This window comes from Mirounga angustirostris, unplaced genomic scaffold (genome assembly GCF_029215605.1).
Source record: "Mirounga angustirostris isolate CCGP_5_RB_7025 unplaced genomic scaffold, mMirAng1.0.hap1 SCAF_2, whole genome shotgun sequence".
Lineage (NCBI taxonomy): Eukaryota > Metazoa > Chordata > Mammalia > Carnivora > Phocidae > Mirounga > Mirounga angustirostris.
The window spans coordinates 188,716,691-188,737,674 of record NW_026991710.1 but is presented as its reverse complement, the minus strand read 5'-3'; the positions used below and the strand labels follow the sequence as shown (position 1 = coordinate 188,737,674).

Below are 20,984 nucleotides of genomic sequence, written 5' to 3'. Positions count from 1 at the left end.
TTTATCCTTTTACTGCTGGCGGACATCTGGGTTTCCAGTTTGAGGTGTTTACAGATAATGCTTCTGAGAGCATTCTTGTTCATGCTTTTTGGTGTTATGTAGATACATATTTCTGTTGGATTATGTAAAGAAATTACATTCTAATTCCAAACAAGCAACTTACAAATGATTTTGCAAAATGCAGCCATTTTCAGTGGGTCAACATCTTGTATTTAGAAGCCCATTTCAACAAATGGACAACCTCTGATTATACGTGCTGCTGCCGAAAAAGAAATCAACAATTCGTGTTAAGATTTTTTAAATTTCTTGGGGCGCCCGGGTGGCTCAGTCGGTTGGGCGACTGCCTTCGGCTCAGGTCATGATCCCGGAGTCCCGGGATCGAGTCCCGGGATCGAGTCCCGCATCGGGCTCTCTGCTCGGCAGGAAGCCTGCTTCTCCCTCTGACCCTCCCCCTCTCATGTGCTCTCTCTCTCTCTCTCTCTCTCTCTCATTCTCTCTCTTAAATAAATAAATAAATCTTTTAAAAAAAAAAAGATTTTTTAAATTTCTTAAAATTTTGATTCAAAACAGTTGCGATTAAAAAGGACAACAGCTCAGTATAGGAAAAGGAATCCTGACATCGGGTCAAGATATCTGGTATCATGAGTCCTTTTTATACACTAACTTTTTTTAAAAGGCGTTGAGTAAGTCACTAACCTGCTCTCTGCCTGTGTTTCACTCGTACAACAGGAATGATGACTGCTCAAAAAGAGAAAGACATGTATCATATGATCTCACTGATATGAGGAATTCTTAATCGCAGGAATCAAACTGAGGGTTGTTGGAGTGGGTGGTGGGCTGGGAGGGATGGGGTGACTGGGTGATAGACACTGGGGAGGGTATGTGCTCTGGTAAGCACTGTGAATTGTGCAAGACTGTTGAATCTCAGATCTGTACCTCTGAAACAAATAATGCAATATATGTTAAGAAAAAAAGAAGAAGAAGAAGAAGGTAGCGGGAGGGGAAGAATGAAGCGGGGAAATCAGAGGGGTGGACGAACCATGAGAGACGATGGACTCTGAAAAACAAACTGAGGTTCTAGAGGGGAGGGGGGTGGGAGGATGGGTTAGCCTGGTGGTGGGTATTGAGGGGGGCACATTCTGCATGGAGCACTGGGTGTTATGCACAAACAATGAATCATGGAACACTTCATCTAAAACTAATGATGTAATGTATGGGGATTAACATAAGAATAAAAAAAAATTTTTTTTTAATAATAAAATAAAACAACAACAACAACAACAACAAAAAGGAATGATGACTGCTGTCATGCACCATTCATTCATTATTAGAAGATAATAGACATCGGTGCACCTGGGTGGCTCAGTCGGTTAAGCGTCTGACTCTTGGTTTCGGCTCAGGTCCTGATCTCAAGGTCCCGAGACCGAGCCTCGCGTCAGCCTCTGCACTAGGAGCAGAGTGTGCTTGAGATTCTCTCTCCCTCTCCCCCTTCGACTCGTACTCTCTCTCTCTAAAATAAATAAATCTTTAAAAAAAAAACAAGTTAATAGACATCAAGGTATTTTTAAACGTAAAGAACACACTTAAGCAGACATATAATGTTACTGCTGTCATTCACAAATTTCCCTCTTCCTTGGATAACATTTTAGATATGAATCCAGCCCCCACCCCTCATTAAAATCACCCAGAGATACATGGAAATAACAGTATGAAACTATGAAACATGATATCAGAAACAGATTTTTTAAGATTAAATCTACATGAATGCTTTCTATAACTTTAAAATACACACGTATAGGGTTCACGTGTAATTTTTAAATTGTTGTTTTAAAGAGTCTTAGAGGGGCGCCTGGGTGGCTCAGTAGGTTGAGCATCCAACTCTTGGTTTTGGCTCAGGTCATGATCTCAGGGTCGTGAGATCTCTGCGTCAAGCTCCATGCTCAGTGCAGAGTCTGCTTGTCCCTCTCCTTCTGCTCCTCCTCCAGCTTGCACTCGCTCTCTCGCTCCCTCACTCTCTCTCAAATAAATAAATAAATAAAATCTTAAAAAAAAAAAACTACTCTTAGAGTTAACCAAAATAGCCTGTTGTGAATTTTCATCCTTATCATATTACTATAAAATTTTCTTCCACAAAAGAGAATTCAGTAGAGTGGGAAAGTTCTTGTATGGAAGAACCGTGCCTGGATTACACAAATGTTACTTAGAAGAATCTTTGCCCATCCTCTGCCACCAAATACTATCTCTGCCTTCCGTTTTCTAGATCTAGTAGAAAAACCTTATCTAGCCCGTGGCCCTCACTGAAGGTACATTTCACTTCCTTCGGTACAGATTTTCACATTCCTCTGCCCCCTGGGAGAATAGACAGGTGTATTGGGCTAAGCCCTTTTGTGATCAGAAGGTCTGGATTGAAGGGCAAGGTCTACTGTTTGCCTGCTTGAAAAGTTAAGCTCCCCAAAAGCCTCAATTTTCTCAGATTTAAAATGAAAAAAAGTAATACCAGTAAGTAGTCATTGGAGTCTTCATGAAGATTAAATGAGATAAAGCAGATGAAACACTAGGCACAACATTTGATATCTAATAAGTGCTTAATGAATGTTTTCTCTTAAAAAAAAAATACTGCATCGTGATGTCCTAACACCAGCACAAGAACAACATTCCTGCCGGCCGATACTCCTCACCTAAGCTATGTGCCCAGAGGGGTGAGGGACCCCGAAGGGCACAGAGCTCCCAGCCATTCCTGGACACTCTCCCCCCACCCCCACCCCCAGGTCATGCGTACACCAAGGATCGATTTTCACCAATCATGAGTAGTGGTGCCCCAGGCCTTCCCGTGGGTTCAAATCTTCTTTCCAATTCGGGTATTGAAGAATTGGGCTCATCCTTCTGTATTTACACGTGTATTTTATTTCACTGATTTTCCCTTATTTGTCTGCCAAGACCTTCCCATACAGCACTATTGTGCAAGTGCTCAGAAATCACTCTAGCATTTTTGACTATTACGAGTTTGCTGCCTCCCTTGGTCTCCCCCTCTCTCATTTTTGGAGTCAGTTTTACTAACGCCCTGTATTTGTAGAAGAATCTCAAGTTACACAGAATGAGTGTCAAGAGCATTGCTAAATACCAAACGCCAAGATTTTCAAAGTACATAATATCCCAAGACCAAACAACTTGTTGGACTCCGTTTTCAATGCAGTGTTAAACAAGATATAATATTATTTGGTATGGTTCTCATTATACAGCATCTTAAGTAGACTGGAATTTCATTTTATTGAGATTTACTGTAAGAAGAAAATATGTAATAAAGCTATTGCCCATCTGGCAAAGAAAAATAAAAAAATAAAATAGCTTTCCAAACAGAAACATAACATTACTTTCTAATATTTGACATCTGTGCAGGATCCCATGGATTATCTCTCTTCTTCAAGGTCTATTAAAACCAATAATATAAGCAAATCTATCATTCAGGAAGACTTTTTATGTTACATAAAAGCTCACAATGATGATAAATTATTTTGTGTAGAAACTTTGACCCTTTTGGAATATTTATCATCACTATGCTGAAGTATGTCTGTCAAAGCTTTTACTGTATGCAGAACAAGTTCCCATTATTTTATTCAAAAATTGCTGAAATACCTAAAACCTTGAAAAAATGTATGAAGTGATAAATGTTTAGAAAGCTCCTGACATTTTGCCACTCAAACACTATGTGATTTAATGCAAAATGACATATGAAGTTATACCTCCTTACAAGTTGACAATTTGTGAATTCAAGGATTCTACAACCTATATCTTAATCCTTAAAAAAACCAAAGCTTGAAAGGAATTGCTGCCAGATTATAATTTAAGAAGGGGAGTATATACATTTTTTAAAAATATACAGAGGAGATGTAGCTATGTTTGTATCTGTGTTTGCTGTGTTTCTTATTATAGCATAATTTTATATCAGGAGTTGTTAACAAAAGAATGTGAAACGTGTAGAATACCCTCAAACTATTGAATCTTTTTTTTAAAATTTTAATTATATAAAGTACTAGTGGACTTCCACTCAACTGCTTTTCATATACCATTATGCTAATATAGTCATTAATTATTTATTAATAATATAACACTCTGTTCTTGGCCATTTACTTATTTGTTTTATGTTTATTAACTGTTCCCTTAAATTACTATATTTTTATCCACAACAGTGTTTTCTTAGATTTACAAACATCAGAACATAGATTTCATTTACCTACAGACACTTATTAAGACCTACTAGGTATTGGGCACCAGATAAGGTAAAGGAGGTACAAAAGTGAATGAAAGCAGTCTTGGAAGAGATGCTTAACCCAGTCAGGGAAGGCTACCCCACAAAGTTGGTGTCTACCATCTGAGCGATGAATGGGTATTTTACAGTGGATGAAGAGCCTTACAGACAGAAGGAACTATTTATTGAGAGGCAGCGTGGTCTGGTCAGGTGACTTCAAAGAGTTCAGTAATCTAGGGGTACCCGGGTGGCTCAGTCGGTTAAGTGTCTGCCTTCAGCTCAGGTTGTGATCCCAGGGTCCTGGGATCAAGCCCCACATCGGGCTCCCTCCTCCATGGGGAGCCTACTTCTCCCTCTGCCTCCCTCCCTCTCTCTCTCTCTCATAAATAAATAAAATCTTTAAAAAAGATAGTTCAGTAATCTAGAGTCAATAAATAAATGAAGTCCCTGTGTACTAAGAACGGTCCTGCTATGTATCAGCTGTCCATGATATACCCCCGTAGACCTATCCTGTCTAGAAAGTTCACATCAATTAAGTAAGGTAGGTTTAACCAACCTCATTTTTTAAGTAAAACGAATGTTAATAATATTCCATCATTTGTCCAAGGCTAAATCCTAAATTGAAGATTAAACCAAAATCTAACGCCATCTAAAGCCCCTGCTCTTTACCCTGCCAATTTAATTGTGTTACTACATATATTACATATTTAATAAGGGCTTGCCTTTTGACAGTGGTAGTCATCACACTACTTCTAACAATACTTCTTGAACACTATGTCTTTGTTCACCTCTCTGGTAAATTCCATATATATATATATAGTGAAATGTCAAATAATGTCCAAAAAAAATCTTTCGTGATACGGTAATATGATCATCCCTGGGTTTCCCTAGGGGTATTTAGCCTCCTTAGGGATTAATTCTGAAACTGTATTCTGTGGAACACAAATGAAAGTTTAGTTGAGGGTTAGTGGTCAATATCACAGGGGTTATTCTTGTAAGTACTTCAAATAAATTAAGAAAATAATATAAAAAATTTTAAGTATATTACATTTATAAATGTATAAAGTCTTATAGTTGTCTATTTTCTAAATATTTCAAATAAAGAAAATTAGTAAACACGTTTACAAAATTTTTATAAATTTCTAAGATTATCATACCCACATCAGAAACTCTACGTGAGGGCGCCTGGGTGGCTCAGATGGTTAAGCGTCTGCCTTCGGCTCAGGTCATGATCCCAGGGTCCTGGGATCGAGTCCCGCATCGGGCTCTCTGCTTCTTGGGAGCCTGCTTCTCCCTCTGCCTCTCTCTCTCTGTCTCTCATGAATAAATAAATAAAAATCTTTAAAAAAAAAAAAAAAAAAAAGAAACTCTACGTGAAATTACCTGACACATAGCGTGTTACTTCATCTGTGCCGTTGATGAATTGAATGTCATAAACTCATCTTAAATCTAGAATATTCAAATATTACTGTATTTTGTGCATATAAATCCATTCTGATCATTTCATATGCCAGCAGATCTATCTGGGAGACCAGTTGTTACTTTTTACCTTAATCCAAATGAACAACATCATGTTTCTTGAGAATCTACAGATGTTGCAACTAAGTATTCCGCCTGTGCAAGTGGCCTGAGCTCAAGCAGGTTTGGCAGATGCTGCTACAGAGCATTCGACCACTTACCTAAATAAATGACAGAGAGGAGTGGAACTCAGACAAAGCAGAGCAAATAATCATTCATTCCTGAGAGCCTCCTGGTACCAATATTGCACAGCATTGCTACCTAAGCTGCATTTGTTTGAGGAACAGTTTCCTTTCTAATTTTTATGTGCAATTATCTTTGGTATTTCAGAACATGGAAATTTTCACTTTACATATGAATCTTGTTATAAACATGTTTGCCATTTGCTATACTGCCTAAAAACAGCAGACCTTTAAACAACTTGTATTCTTTGCCCCCAGCAATGCATCTCTTTGGCCTCAACTGGCAGTTACAGCAGACTGAAAATGACACATTTGAGAATGGAAAAGTGAATTCTGATACTATGCCAACAAACACTGTATCATTACCTTCTGGCGACAATGGTAAGAGAAAAAATTATGTGTCTTGTGTGTTTCTTTTAACATCTCTTTTCCATAAATTTATTTTTATCCATGTCACATCCAGTTATATCTGGGAGAGGGAAAAGATTTTGAAATATGGATGTCATCTTTTAATGAGGGGGTTTTTATTCACTTACTTGAAAAATTGGAAGTTCACATTTTTATTATAGGAATAATACGATTTTCTGCCTTCTGATTTGATGGCTAGGCTTTTCCAGCTTTCCCTCCGCAAGTGTGTATTTTGTCTTATTTTTAGTCTGTAAATAGGCTATACTTCAGTATATCATCTTGTATATTATATCTTGGGTGTATTAAGCTTTTTTCATTCAACTAGCATATGGAGTTGGAATACTATATTAATTTTGTTATGAAAGCTTTCAAATACAAGACACATTAAAGGATTTTAATTTATTGACCTTTCCTCTGCTTGTCCTTTCTGTAAACCTTCAAAAGTTTGCACTTTGGGCTAACAGACCTTCAGATCATTTGGTTCTGAATTAAAAACAGAATTTAAGAAGTTCGAGAATGCTTTCTTTCATTTTTCCATATAAACACCCAGGAAAATATATATATACATGTGTGTGTTTATATTATATGTACTTGTCCATTATTTTGATACGTGTGTTTGTGTGTATTTTGACACTTGGCAATCTCTGACCTTTTGCAAAATGTCATAATACTTTATATCCCAAAGCAACTGGATCAAGATACCTTTTTTTGTCACATAAATATATTGTCTGCCTTTAAGCATTTCCCAAGCTTTTCTTCCCCCTTTGTTTCTTCTTATCTCATGTATTTGTATTCTGCTTTGGCATCAATTATGTCCGTCCTCATGTGGCTAGTTTCTTTGCAAGACTGAAAAGAAGCTACTGTGTATTTATAGATAACATAATATATATTTATTTATATTTATATATATATATATATGCTGCCATTTGACATGTCCCCATTCACCATGACTAATGCCTTTATCATTTTTCTGTTCTCTGTTTTCTCATCTTCTGTTTTATTTTAACAACAATACTTTATGGCATTTCTCTTCCTTCTTAGGGAGCCTGAGGAATTTTATAAGACGTTAGATTTTCATGGTAATAATAAATACCCTTTGCCCCACACCTGTATGGAGCCTTTTGATAAAAAGCTTCACATGTTCCAAGAAACTATACGTGGTAACGTATTAGTAATGAAAACTGTAGGTGGGGGAAATTGCAATTAAGTAAACAATTGTTTAATTTTTTATACACTGATAACACACAGATGAACCGCTAAATTGCAATTAAGTAAACAATTGTTTAATTTTGTATACACTGATAACACAGATGAACTGCTTAAGAGTGTTTATTTTGGGTTTCTGTAGATTAAAATGTAGCCTGTCTCTTAAAACGGATGGTTTCTATGAAAAGAGCCTGATGGCACGTACTAACCACACGTGGAAGGAACTTTTTTTTAGACTCAAGAAATTAGACTAAAAAGAGAAAGGCTTATTGTAGATATGTTTAGTTTTACAACATCCTAACCTTTTATCATGGTTAAGATGAAAATAGAGCGCAGCTAATTAGTTTCACAATACTTAAGCAGCATAATACCAAGAGAGCTATGGATTGAGAGATGCTCCCACAGCCTCATGCTGGTCCCTGGTATTCTGCCGGGGAGTACCTTCTGTGCTTGAATCGGCAGCATTCCTCAGCTCACATAAACCATATTCAAATCCTTAGCTTCTTTACCTGTTTACTTTGTAACCTTGGTCAAGGTGCTTTCGTGGTTCAGATCCTGCAAGAAGATTTCAGGACAACCCTGGGATAAACTGGGATCATTTGAAAGAACATCATGGGGGCGCCTGGATGGCTCAGTCAGTTAAGCATCTGACTTCGGCTCAGGTCATGATCCCGGGGTCCTGGGATCGAGCCCCACATTGGGGTCCCTGCTTGGTGGAGAGCCTGCTTCTCCCTCTCCCTCTACTGCTCCCCCTGCTTGTACTCTCTTTCTCTCTCTCTGTCAAATAAATAAAATCTTAAAAAAAAAAAAGAACATCGTGGCTTCAGAAATTCTGTGGAGCTAATAGAGTTTTAAACTCTTCTCTATGACTGCAGTAAGAAATCCACATTATGTCAAAATCCACAGACCCATGCACATACCCATCTGAAATACGTTTCCCAAAATAGTGCTTCTCCTCATTTTGTGACATGCACCCTGGTTTTCTCACTCTGCTGCATTTCCCATTTATACAAGTGCTGGTTGACACTCCCAAAATTTCACAGTTTACAAAGGATGCTGGCCCACAGTTTCAGTAACACTGCTCTGAAAGTCCCCTCCTCTAGGAGAGACTGGAGTTCCCCCACATGATCATAGAATGCACTGCGGACAGTTGACTCCCATGAGCCTGTAGGACTGTATGTACACGGAAGGAAAGAACCTTCTTCCTAGCCTTGTAAAGAAGACCCCCACGTAAGGAACAGGCACCAGATGCCCCAGGATGAGTTAGGAGCTCTGGAGAAAAACTGATCCTCCAGCTGTCAGCTGGACTGGGGATTCATAGTCATTTCTCCTCATGGAAAGGAAGACTATCTCTGGGCTCAGACCTTGTCCACAAAGTGGGACCTAATTAATAGTCACTTGTCTTCTTTATTATTTCTCGAATAGCACCCCCCCCCAAAAAAAAAACCTAAATTATAAGGAATTCTTATCTCTGTTTTTCCAAGTAAAGATTCTTGGTATGTATCTCTTAAATACTTACAGTCATGGGGTTCAGGGGGGCAGGAGGGGACTGTATTTACAAGACAGATGAGGTACCTGAAAATCACAGTTTTTAAACCCCTGTGATGATCCTGCACTGTCCAGACACCATCGTCCACGACCTCAGCTTTATCCAGAGAAGCCTATCACATCATCTCTTTAGAAATTCAAGATTACCACCCTTAAGAGAGCCTTAGAATTCAGAACAAAGCTCATTAGGAGAATTAACTGTGCTAAACATAATGAGACAATTGAGTCACGGCTTCTAAATACAGTACTTTTGTTTATGCAGTCCTGTTTTATTCTTATTTTATAAATACAGTTCTAAGGAACACTCATGCTGTTAAGGCGTCAGGAAACTCCAAGCTAGCTTGTAAGCCCATTTGAATGGAAGCATCTATATGGCATTTAGTATATAAAAGAAGAATTTCTGGGGCGCCTGGGTGGCTCAGTCGTTAAGCATCTGCCTTCGGCTCGGGTCATCGTCCCAGGGTCCTGGGATCGAGCCCCGCATCGGGCTCCCTGCTCAGTGGGGAGCCTGCTTCTCCCTCTCCCTCTGCCCCTCCCCCTGCTTGTGTGTGCTCTCTCGCTGTCTCTCTCTCTCTCAAATAAATAAATAATTTCAAAAAAAAAAAATTTCTGTTACATTCCACAAGACCATCTTTGACTGCCAGTTTTAAAGATGAGATGTCAGAAGTGTGGGGTCTCAGGCAAAACTGATGGAAGTGGACAATGTGAATATAGAGGTGAGAATGAGGCTTTTCTTTTCTTTTTTTTTAAGATTTTATTTATTTATTTAAGAGAGAGAGAGAGCACATGAGAGGGGGGAGGGTCAGAGGGAGAAGCAGACTCCCCGCCGAGCAGGGAGCCCGATGCGGGACTCGATCCAGGGACTCCAGGATCATGACCTGAGCCTTCCGAAGGCAGTCGCTTTAACCAACTGAGCCACCCAGGCGCCCGAGAATGAGGCTTTTCAACTTCCAATACCAGTCTCTTTCCAGAAATTAGAATTATTCCCTGGGGCCAAGGGATTCATTTAGCCTAATGTACTGGAAAGAATGACACAGGCCTATATTCAGATCCTAGCTCCTTCATTTATTTACTTTGTAACCTTGAGCAAGTTACTTAACCTCTCGGAGCCTCAATTTCCTCACGTGTAAAGAGGGAATCATAATACCCATCTCCTGGCTCACTGACTCCAACAGTCTGGCCGCCCTACTTTATTTCCCTCGCAAACTCTCTTCCCCATTGTTCCAGATCTTCCTACTGTCCTCAGATCCCCAGCTCTCTCAAGAGATGGACCCTTCTATTCAACCACAAATAGAAACCTCCCCAGGGAGGGTATGTGCTCTGGTAAGCGCTGTGAATTGTGCAAGACTGTTGAATCTCAGATCTGTACCTCTGAAACAAATAATGCAATATATGTTAAGGAAAAAAAAAAGAAGAAGAAGAAGGTAGCGGGAGGGGAAGAATGAAGCGGGGGAAATCAGAGGGGTAGACGAACCATGAGAGACGATAGACTCTGAAAAACAAACTGAGGGTTCTAGAGGGGAGGGGGGTGGGAGGATGGGTTAGCCTGGTGGTGGGTATTGAGGAGGGCCCATTCTGCATGGAGCACTGGGTGTTGTGCACAAACAATGAATCATGGAACACTACATCTAAAACTAATGATGTAATGTATGGGGATTAACATAAGAATAAAAAAAAAAAAGAAAAGAAACCTCCCCAGGAAGTTCTCTTAATTTCTTAAAAACAAATCCTCATTCCTCTGCATGTCTGGATCTGTACTTCCACTCTGCCTTGTATTCAAGGCTCATCTTTCCATGAGCACTCTTGATCCCATTCTATATCTTCCAAATTTGCCCACTGTTGACACCTTCTGTCAACATGTGAACCTATGGAGGCCTCTCAGCGTCTTTAAAAAAAAAGGCAAAATCCCCTTGACTCTCCGTTCTACCATAGCTCTACCCTATTTGTCCCTTCTCCCTTCACATCCAGCCTTCATGAGCACAGCATCTGTATTCACTATATTCATTTCTTCGCTTTGTACATACCCCTTTCTCATGGCTGTTCTCTACCACCATGCATTGAAACCGATGTCTTCTTGGGTTATCAGTTGCTATGTTGGTAGCATCTGTGAATACTCTTCCATCTTTATCATATTTGAGTTCTTGGTAGCCTATAATTGTTAACCTATCCCTCCTAATTGAAATGCTCTTTTCTCTTAGCTTCTGTGATACCCCATTCACTTTGGCTCTCTTCCTAACTCTTTGGCAGTGACTTCTCAGTTTGTTGAGTTGACTCATCTTTCTCTGTCTGATCCCTCAACATTGCCGTTACTCAGGACTCTTCTCTTTTTTGGAATATGATTCCTCTGGGTTATCTTAACTGCTCTCCAGGCTTCGGTCACATTCTGTATGCTATGTGTTATGTTACATTCTACCTACTCCCAAATCAATATGTGAGGCATAGATATTTCCCTCTCTTTGAGCTCCAGACATCCCTAGGCAAAATCTATCCAAGGCCCTTTGGAACTTCTCCACCTGGGTGTCTTCCAAGCGCCTCAAATTTCACAGGTCTAAAACTGAACCCATCAACTACTTTAGTTCTCTGTTACTGCATAATAAGCCACATCCAGATTCAGTGGCTTAAGAGAACAGTTGATATCACCTCTCCTGATTCTGTAGATTGACTGGGAAACTCTGGTGATTGTGCTTGGGTGTTTTCATGCAGTTGCTTTCAGATGTCAGCTGGGGCTGTTTGAAAGCTCCACTGAGCTGGAAGTCCAAGGTGGCTCACTCTCATGGCTGGCACTTGGTGCTGTGTGTTGGCTAGAACTCAACTGCGGCTGCTGACCAGAGCATTCTGTGGGGCTTGGCATTCTCAGAGCATAGCAGCTGGTTCTGAAGAGAAGTATCCCAAGAGGGAGCATTCCAAGAGACCCACACAGAAGTTACAAGCCTTCTCACCTCCTACAATATTGGACACTTGAGGATGTCACTTCCGTTACATCCTGTTGGTCAAGAAGATCAGTAAGATCAGCCCAGATTCGTGGGAAGGAGAATTAAACCCTGTCTTGTGTGGGGAAATGGCAGGGATTCATTTCATGAGAGCATGTGCGACGGAAGATATTGTGGTGGCCATCTTTTGGGAAACACAGTTGCCCTATCATCTCTCTTTCCAAATTTGCCTCTCCTTCAGAGCTTTTTGGGTCAGGAAATGGCATCGTCATTCACCTACTTACCTGGGCCAGAAGTTCAGGAGTCATGTCTGGCTCCTCCTACTCTCTCACCTCCAGATTCAATAAATTCTCTAGTCCTGTCAGTTCTAACTCCACAGTATCTCTTGGACCCATCATCTCTCACCTGGATTATAGAAGCCCACCTTCTGTCTGGGCTGTTTTGTCTCTAGTCTTGCTCACAGAGTCTTCAAACACAAATTTGAGATATCAGTATCCTGCCTGACACCCTCCAGTGACCTAGACTCCATCAGATGCCTTTGATGATTCACAAGGCTCTCCACAATCTGGCTGTTCATCATGCCATACTCTAATATGGAAACAGTATAGGAGGGAGATAGATTATAGGCTTTTAAGCCAACCCACCTGGCTTCACATCCTAGTTCTGATCATTAATGGCTTTGTTACTCGGGACAAGGTATAAATATATAGCTTCTTTGGCCTTAAGTTTTCTCATCATTAGAGCAGTTTTAAGGATTCAATGGAAATACTTAAAATGGTATGTAGTATGTAATAAATGCTTGAAAAATGGTAAGTGGCTATCACTATTACTACTTAATGTATGTCTTCTTTGCTAGAGTATGAAGCACAGATCATATCTGTTTTCCACTGCTTTGTCCCAAGCCCTCAGCACAGTGATAGACATGTAAAAGGTGCTCAATTAGTATTTGTCAAGCAAATAGGTGAAAATAGTATGACTAAATGCTATAAAGTATATAAAGAGCCCAACACTGTCCCTTGCAAAGTATACACAGAGCAAATCTTGGTAGATTTGGTTAAGAATTGAAGCTCTGTCACTTACTGGGTGGCTTTACATAAATGACCTTCCCTAACCTCCTGTTTCTCCACGCAGTAGTACTGAGGTTTAAATCAAATCATGCATGTAGGCTGCCAGGCAGTGATTGGAACATGACAGGTATTTGATACATGACAAAAATTATTAGTTCACTCTTTTTAACAGAGTTTTAGATCATGCACTTGTAATTTGTAGCTAAATTTTTAAGAAGATACATCTGTAAATCAGCATCAAGATTATTCTCTAAAGTAATGATGGAAATCCTTATTATTAGTTATTTGGATTTTATGAAAGGAATCATATCCATAATATCCCTCTGAATGCATATTATTGTACAGTTATTTATTGAGCATATATTATGTGCCATGCACAGAGCAAGGCTTTAAGAATATAGCAGTGAAAAAAAATAAAAGATAATCACAGTTGTTCTCAGAGCATGTGAATTGCTAGGCAAGATAGAAATCAAGCAGGCAATTACAATGAGTTAGCAAATGCATACCTAGTAGGGAAAAATAGAGGGTACTGTGGCAGGATATTTCAACACTACTTTATTTGAAAGGAACAATAAGACAAATGCCAAAATTTAGCATAGAATAGTTTGGGATCATATAAGACAAATAAAAAGCCATAAATTTGGCTAGTATAACTCTAGCAAATTACTTCTCCAATTAAAAAAAAAAACACTCCTTTTGTACAAACTTCCAGTTATAAAATAAATAAATAAGTTATGGGGTATAATGTATAGCATGGTGATCATAGTTAATAATACTGTATTGGATATTTGAAAGTTGCTAAGAGTAGATCTTTTTCTATTTATTTTAGTTAGTGAACATACAGCACAGTATTGGTTTCTGGAGTACAATTCAGTGATTCATCATTTACATACAACACCTGGTGCTCATCACAGTGCCCTCCTTAATGCCCATCCCCCATCTAGCCCATCCCCCACCCACCTCCCTCCATCAACCCTCAGTTTGTTCTCTATCCTCTATCATTAGGATTCTCTTATGGTTTGTTTCCCTCACTAAGAGAGTAGATCTTAAAAGTTCTCATCACAAGAAAAAAGTTGTAATTATATTAATTACATAATTGTTCGTGTTAAAAAATAACAAGACTCACTATGGTGATTACTTCACATTGTATACAAATGTCAGGTCATTTTATTGTACTTCTGAAACTAATATAATGTTTTATGTCAATTAGGTATGAACAAAAAATTTTCAACTCCTTTTGTTTGAGTACGAATTTAAAAACTACATATATATGTGTGTATGTATATATACATATATATATGATTAATCCTGTTTAAACAAAATAATTCCAGTGCTTTTAAACTTTATATTATTGTTCATCATGTATGAATATCCTCTAATACTGGACAATTTCAGAGAATCAAATTTTATAGAGGTTAAAGATTGACTATGATTTGAAGAAATGGGCTAACAGAGCTGCAGGTGCCTTGTGTTTTATTCAATATTGTTTATACACTTGTGTTACCATGTGCAATAGTTCCTTAATTAGGTGCTATATTTATTTTGTTCATTAAACTATGTTCGCAAGGTAGTTATGTTTTAATTCACTTCGCTTATGATGTCACACTCTGTGTCCACAATGTTAAGTTATGGCATGTGGTTGTTTATAAAAAGGTATGTTCTGGGGCGCCTGGTGGCTCAGTCGTTGGGCGTCTGTCTTCTGCTCGGGTCATGATGCCAGCATGCTGGTATCAAGCCCCGTAATCGGGCTCCCTGCTCGGCGGGAGGCCTGCTTCTCCCTCTCCCACTCCCCCTGCTTGTGTTCCCTCTCTCGCTCTCTCTCTCTGTGTCAAATAAATAAATAAAAATCTAAAAAAAAAAAAAAAGATATGTTCTCTCAGAGATCTCAAAGTCAGGGTGTGAATCCAAGGTTAAGTCATAGAAGTGGAGGGTGGGCTATTGATTGTAAATGCCTACCTTTGCTTCCTGACATCTTAATTATTAGTGCCTCTGTGGGACTTCCGATGATATCATCAACAACTGAGTTAGACTTCTACAGTTGGATGTCTTTTCTGCCTTTCTATTTTAATAATTATGGGCTTGTTTACTCACATATGCAGGCAGCAGGTTCCTGATATGGAATGGCAAAAGAGTATTTTGCATCTCTGTTTCTTCTGATGTCACAAAATAATTTTCAGACAGATACCAAACCTCCTAGTTACCAGTCTGATTTAAGTGTTCCATTTTGTCCATATAACATCTAGGGTTGGGTAAATTATTATTTATACAATATCTCAAAGTTCAACGCATGGTTAATGCAGTATCTGAAAAATGCCAATTTTACTGAAAAAATTTTCTCGATGCATTTTCCTATAAACGGGGAATCACCTAAGAGGGAGAGGAGTAACAATAGCTTTGGGGATGTGGTCTCTTTCTGTGTTCACACTCTGACAACCGTGTTTTAAGACGTTGGGACTGTTGTGACACATACTTACTGATGAAAGGGAAATTCACAGTTAGTAAGTAAAAAGACTGCTAGTGGTTCCCACATTCAGACGCAACAGGACACGTTGGAAAGAAATCTTCAAGATGATACCCTGTTGTGTTTGAAGACATGGTACACCTCACTCTTACTGTGAAGGCTTTAATTGGTTTGATTCCTAACCTACACACTTTGAGTTTAGAATAACTACAGGGCACTCTGCTGCCCTGTCTATTTTTTCCTCCATTTTTCCTCTTTCTCTTAGTAAAGCCTACAAACAACCTTCCCATTTCCTATGATCACTCCCAAGTTCAGGCTCCGGGGGCTTAAGGATGGAGTGATCTCAGTGAGGGAGGATAGAGAGCACCAGAACTGTCCCTCCTTTTATTTCCTCTGAAGCCAAAGTGTTCTGGAATTCAGGACATGATGAAAGACATCTGTGTCCAGGCTTTTATCTGGGAGGACTGATGAGCTTCAGAGGAAAAGGTTGCTCGAGTATTTACAAGTTTATCAAATTGTGTCAATGGCTCACTGACTTCCAGGTGTGGTGCCACCAATAAAGAGCATTTGAAAACGCTAACAGGAATGACCACACTTGACTTGGCCAAATGAGAGAAGAGCCAGGACTTGAAAAGCAGTAGTGCAGAATTTAGAAAGACAAAGCGCCTTCACACAACTACGGTCCCCTGACATTCACACTGGAGGCTTTAGCAAGAATGTTACACTAACCTAAGCTGCTGGCTCAGTGGATTTAAGTAAAGTCAGCCATGTCCCGCTACATCACTGATTATAATGAGAGGTCAGGTCTGCATCTACCTTTTAGAAAAGACACATTGTAAGACTTCAATTCAAAATAAATTCATTCTTTTTTTTAAGATTTTATTTATTTGAGAGAGAGAGAGAGAGCATGTTGCGGGGGGAGGGGAGAGGGAGAAGGAGGAGCAGGCTCCCCGCTGAGCAGGGAACCTGACATGGGACTCGATCCCAGGACCCTGGGATCATGACCTGAGCTGAAGGCAGATACTTAACTGACTGAGCCACCTACGTGCCCCAAAATAAATTCATTCTAAATGGTGTAACAATTGGAAGCAAATAGAAATGGATGGGCACTTTAAAGTGAGAGTCCTATTTCAGAGGAAAAGCTAGACTAGATACATGATCTTCAAACTATTTAGTTCTTGTGCCTTAAGACAAAATAGGAATACACATTTAAATTAAAATGTATTTCCTGCAACCGTAAGACTTATAAATATTTTAAAAACCTGTTTTCTTTTGTATGGAATTTTGTGCTTATAATTATTAGTTATACACATTTGACTAAAATCAACCTAATTATTATATAACTATGTGAACTGTTTTTATAACTATTAAATATAAAAAGCAAACAGATACCTCTCTGAATGAGATGAATGGGGACTTTTCCAAATAGTTCATGTAGTCATGGATGGATATTTTTTATTACAAAAGCAAAGGAAGGTGATTCAGTATCAATTTTATTCCTGTATTTCTTTTTTTATATAAATATAAATATAAGAAATCTTGCTACAAAATAAGCAGATGGGAAAGAAAGGATTTTTTTAGAGTGATGCCGTTCGACTATTTGAAATCCTTATTAGTCATATGTCAAGAATCACGTTGTGATCTATTTCTAAAAGGTGTGTTTAGCAGTCTACAAGCTGTCGGCTCCATCACATTTCTTTGTCAGTCATATGGAAAGAACAGAAGTGACAAATACCTGCTTTCAAAAATATTTGTTACCCAGTCTTCCAAATCCACCCATTTCTCAGCTTCTGTGAAGCATACCCATGAAAAGCATTCCCAAGGCTTAGCAAAACACTACTAATTGTGCCTGTTACTCTTTTATTTAGTGGCCGTGTTTAATCTGGCATACACAGAATGGCATGGAAAATGGGAGTTCTGTTCATTTTATTTTATTTTTTTAAGATTTTATTCACTTTTTTGACAGAGAGAGAGAGAGCACAACAAGCAGGGGGAGCAGCAGAGGGAGAGGGAGAAGAAGGTTCCCCGCTGAGCAAGGAGATCATGACCCCAGCGGAAGGCAGATGCTTAACCAACTGAGCCATCCAGGCGCCCCAACTTCTGTTCATTTTAATTCACCTTTGTTATTATAATATCTTTTGAATGCTTTTGTTGTAGCATATGCTTTAAATACCTCTAATTGGCTCATTTACTTTATGAGAAATACTATATAATTTACTGGCAGAGCTAGGACTCATTAAAGTGAAACTTTCTGTCAGGAAAAGTCTGACTTACTTCTTCAGTTCAAATAAAGTAATAATACATTTTGTCACAATCATCACAGTTCTGAATTCCTACTCAAGGCGATAGTAGAGAGACAGAGCACAGATCCTTGTCATGAGTTTGGCAGTTGGATCGAATAAGGCATCACTGCCTTAATATTTCTTACCTTACGGATGTTGTCTTCATAGTCATGAAACTTTTCTGCCAGTGAAGAGCATTCTCTGCCAGTGGTTGGGATGGATGATGAGGTCACCAAATAAACTTGTTCTCTCTCCCTCTTGATGTATCAGACTTCAAACCTACCAACAGTCTTAAATATTCCAGTTCTTTTTTTTTTTAAAGATTTTATTTATTTATCTGAGAGAGAGAATGGGAGACAGAGAGCATGAGAGGGGAAGGGTCAGAGGGAGAAGCAGACCCCCCACCGAGCAGGGAGCCCGATGCGGAACTCGATCCCAGGACTCCAGGATCATGACCTGAGCCGAAGGCAGTCGCTTAACCAACTGAGCCACCCAGGCGCCCAATATTCCAGTTCTTAATGCCACACTTTGTCCTTGATAGAAATACATGCAAGACAGGGAAAAACACTGAAGCCTTAACTTGGGTTTTTTTTATGGTGTCTCAAATAAAGGAGGCTTCACCGACAAAAATACTTTCAATTTTGCCTTTGTTTGGCACATTAGAAGCTTTATTTTTTTAAAAAGGTTTTATTTATTTATTTGACAGAGACACAGCGGGAGAGGGAACACAAACAGGGGGAGTGGGAGAGGGAGAGGCAGGCTTCCTGCGGAGCAGGGAGCTGGATGCAGGGCTCGATCCCAGGACCCTGGGATCATGACCTGAGCCGAAGGCAGACGCTTAACGACCGAGCCACCCAGGTGCCCCACATTAGAAGCTTTATGCTCAAGACAGTGTGTCATAGTAAGATTCTGAATATGTGAAAGGTATGCCCTTCTGTTGTAAAGAGAGTCTACATATGGAAATTATTGAGGTTCTAGAAATTACTTTCCTTAAAGCAGACTACTCCTTTTCTCATTGAAAATCTTCCCAAAAAAAGTATGGAGGGAGGGAGGGAGGGAGGGAGTGAGGGAGGGAAAGAAGGAAGGAAGGAAAGGAAAGGAAAGGAAAGGAAAGGAAAGGAAAGGAAAGGAAAGGAAAGGAAAGGAAAGGAAAGGAGGAAGGGAGGGAGGGAGGGAGGAAGGAAGGAAGGAAGGAAGGAAGGAAGGAAGGAAGGAAGGAAGGAAGGAAGGAAGGAAGGAAGGAAAGGAAGGAAGGAAGGAAGGAAGGAAGGAAGGAAGGAAGGAAGGAAGGAAGGAAGGAAAGGAAGGAAAGGAAGGAAGGAAGGAAGGAAGGAAGGAAGGAAGGAAGGAAGGAAGGAAGGAAGGAAGGAAGGGAAGGAAGGAAGGAAGGAAGGAAGGAAGGAAGGAAGGAAGGAAGGAAGGAAGGAAGGAAGGAAAAGAAGTCTTCACATAGTCTTCATACCTAGGTCTATGGGTCCTCTTACTTAAAAACTCTGGAGTAAATGACTTCCATGGGCACTTGAACTCTGAGATGCTGTGATGTTATGATTAGTCAGTCTTTTTCATTACAGGGGGAAGAAAACAATTATCTCAACTACTATTGCCCCCATTCAAGCACATCCAATCAACCTTGGTTCTTTTGTTTTACAAATGAAAGAAACTTCTTTGCGAAAAAGAGCCACCTGTTTAATTGCTGTGGGACTAATTGGTTAAGTAAACACACATATTGACACAATGGTACGCTCATATATCATTTCTGTGAGAAAAATCATAACCCCTTGAAATCAGTATATAGAGAAAGCAACAAAGCAAAACCTGAAACCCTGCAAGTCACAACTTGATTACTATTTCCACAGCTAATGCTTGGGCCAAGATGATGGTTGGGGGAAAAAAATTCTGTGATGAGCACCATTTTATGCTTATGAGCATTCAAAGCACAGGTATGCTATTAAAGCTGCTAAAAACTCTTTATAGCGGGCGCCTGGGTGGCTCAGTCGGTTAAGCGACTGCCTTCGGCTCAGGTCATGATCCTGGAGTCCCAGGATCGAGTCCCACATCGGGCTCCCTGCTCAGCAGAAGGTCTGCTTCTCCCTCTGCCCTCTTCCCTCTCGTGCTCTCTGTCTCTCATTCTCTCTCTCTCAAAAAAAAAAAAAAAAAAATCTTAAAAAAAAAAAAACTCTTTATAGCAGCACTGCATAGGATCAACACCATTGAGTAGATTAAATCACATAAGCCTTGGAAAGTAACAATAGAACTTATTAATAAAGTATGATGATAGCCTTAGTGATGTACGAACTTGACGAATGAGTCCAAATATGAGCCATTTCCATATTTAAATATGACACGTATACAAACCAATCTTCGTGGGAAAAAGGACTACTACTTTATTCAGTATTTTAAAAATAGTTTCATGTGGAAATCAACCAAAAGACAAAAACCTGTTAGGAATTTAGTATAAATTATTACTCCAGGAGTATCATGTTATACTATCCATGGCAGTTTTTATTTCATAAGAACTGGTCATTTCTTCTAATAAAAATAATTATAGGGGCACCTGGGTGGCTCAGTTGGTTAAGCTTCTGCCTTCAGCTCAGGTGGTGACCTCAGGGTCCTAGGATCGAGCCCCGTGTCAGGCTCCCTGCTCAGCGGGGAGCCTGCTTCTCCCTCTCCCTCTAACCCTCCCCCCACCCCGCTCATTAGTGCGCTTGCTCTCTCTCTCTCTCTCAAATAAATAAATAAAATCTTTAAAAAAAATAAGTATAGAAAACCTATAACTGTATATCCTAAAATTGAAAGCCAAGCAGATTCTCTAGTGTGGTTCGATGGGTTTTACCACATCTGATTTTATATGAATTAGACAAACTCAAAACTTAGTAATTTAAAATAATATTTTTTAATAAAAAAATGAAGATTTTACTGATGGCTATGTAAGACGCATAGTTTTGGAGTTTTGCCGACCTCACTTTGAATCTTGACTCTACACTCACTTTGGGCAAATAATTTACTTCTCTGAGCCTTAGTCTCTTCATCTCAAAATAATATCAACCTCATGGAGTTTTTTTTGAAATTCAAAACAGATAAAATAGGTGAAACTACCTGACATATCATAGGCTTTCAGTAAAGTTAGTTCCATTTC

General features: G+C 39.4%; 1 protein-coding gene across 1 annotated transcript in view; it reads left to right on the top strand.

The window, feature by feature from the left end:
• The window catches only part of TENM3 (teneurin transmembrane protein 3), a 601,855-nt gene that overhangs the window by 458,155 nt on the left and 122,716 nt on the right, over positions 1-20,984 (top strand). Inside the window, exon 6 of the mRNA XM_064585705.1 lies at positions 6,205-6,327. Within this exon, the coding sequence (XP_064441775.1) occupies positions 6,205-6,327 (123 nt within the window). The remainder of the gene's footprint in view (positions 1-6,204; positions 6,328-20,984) is intronic.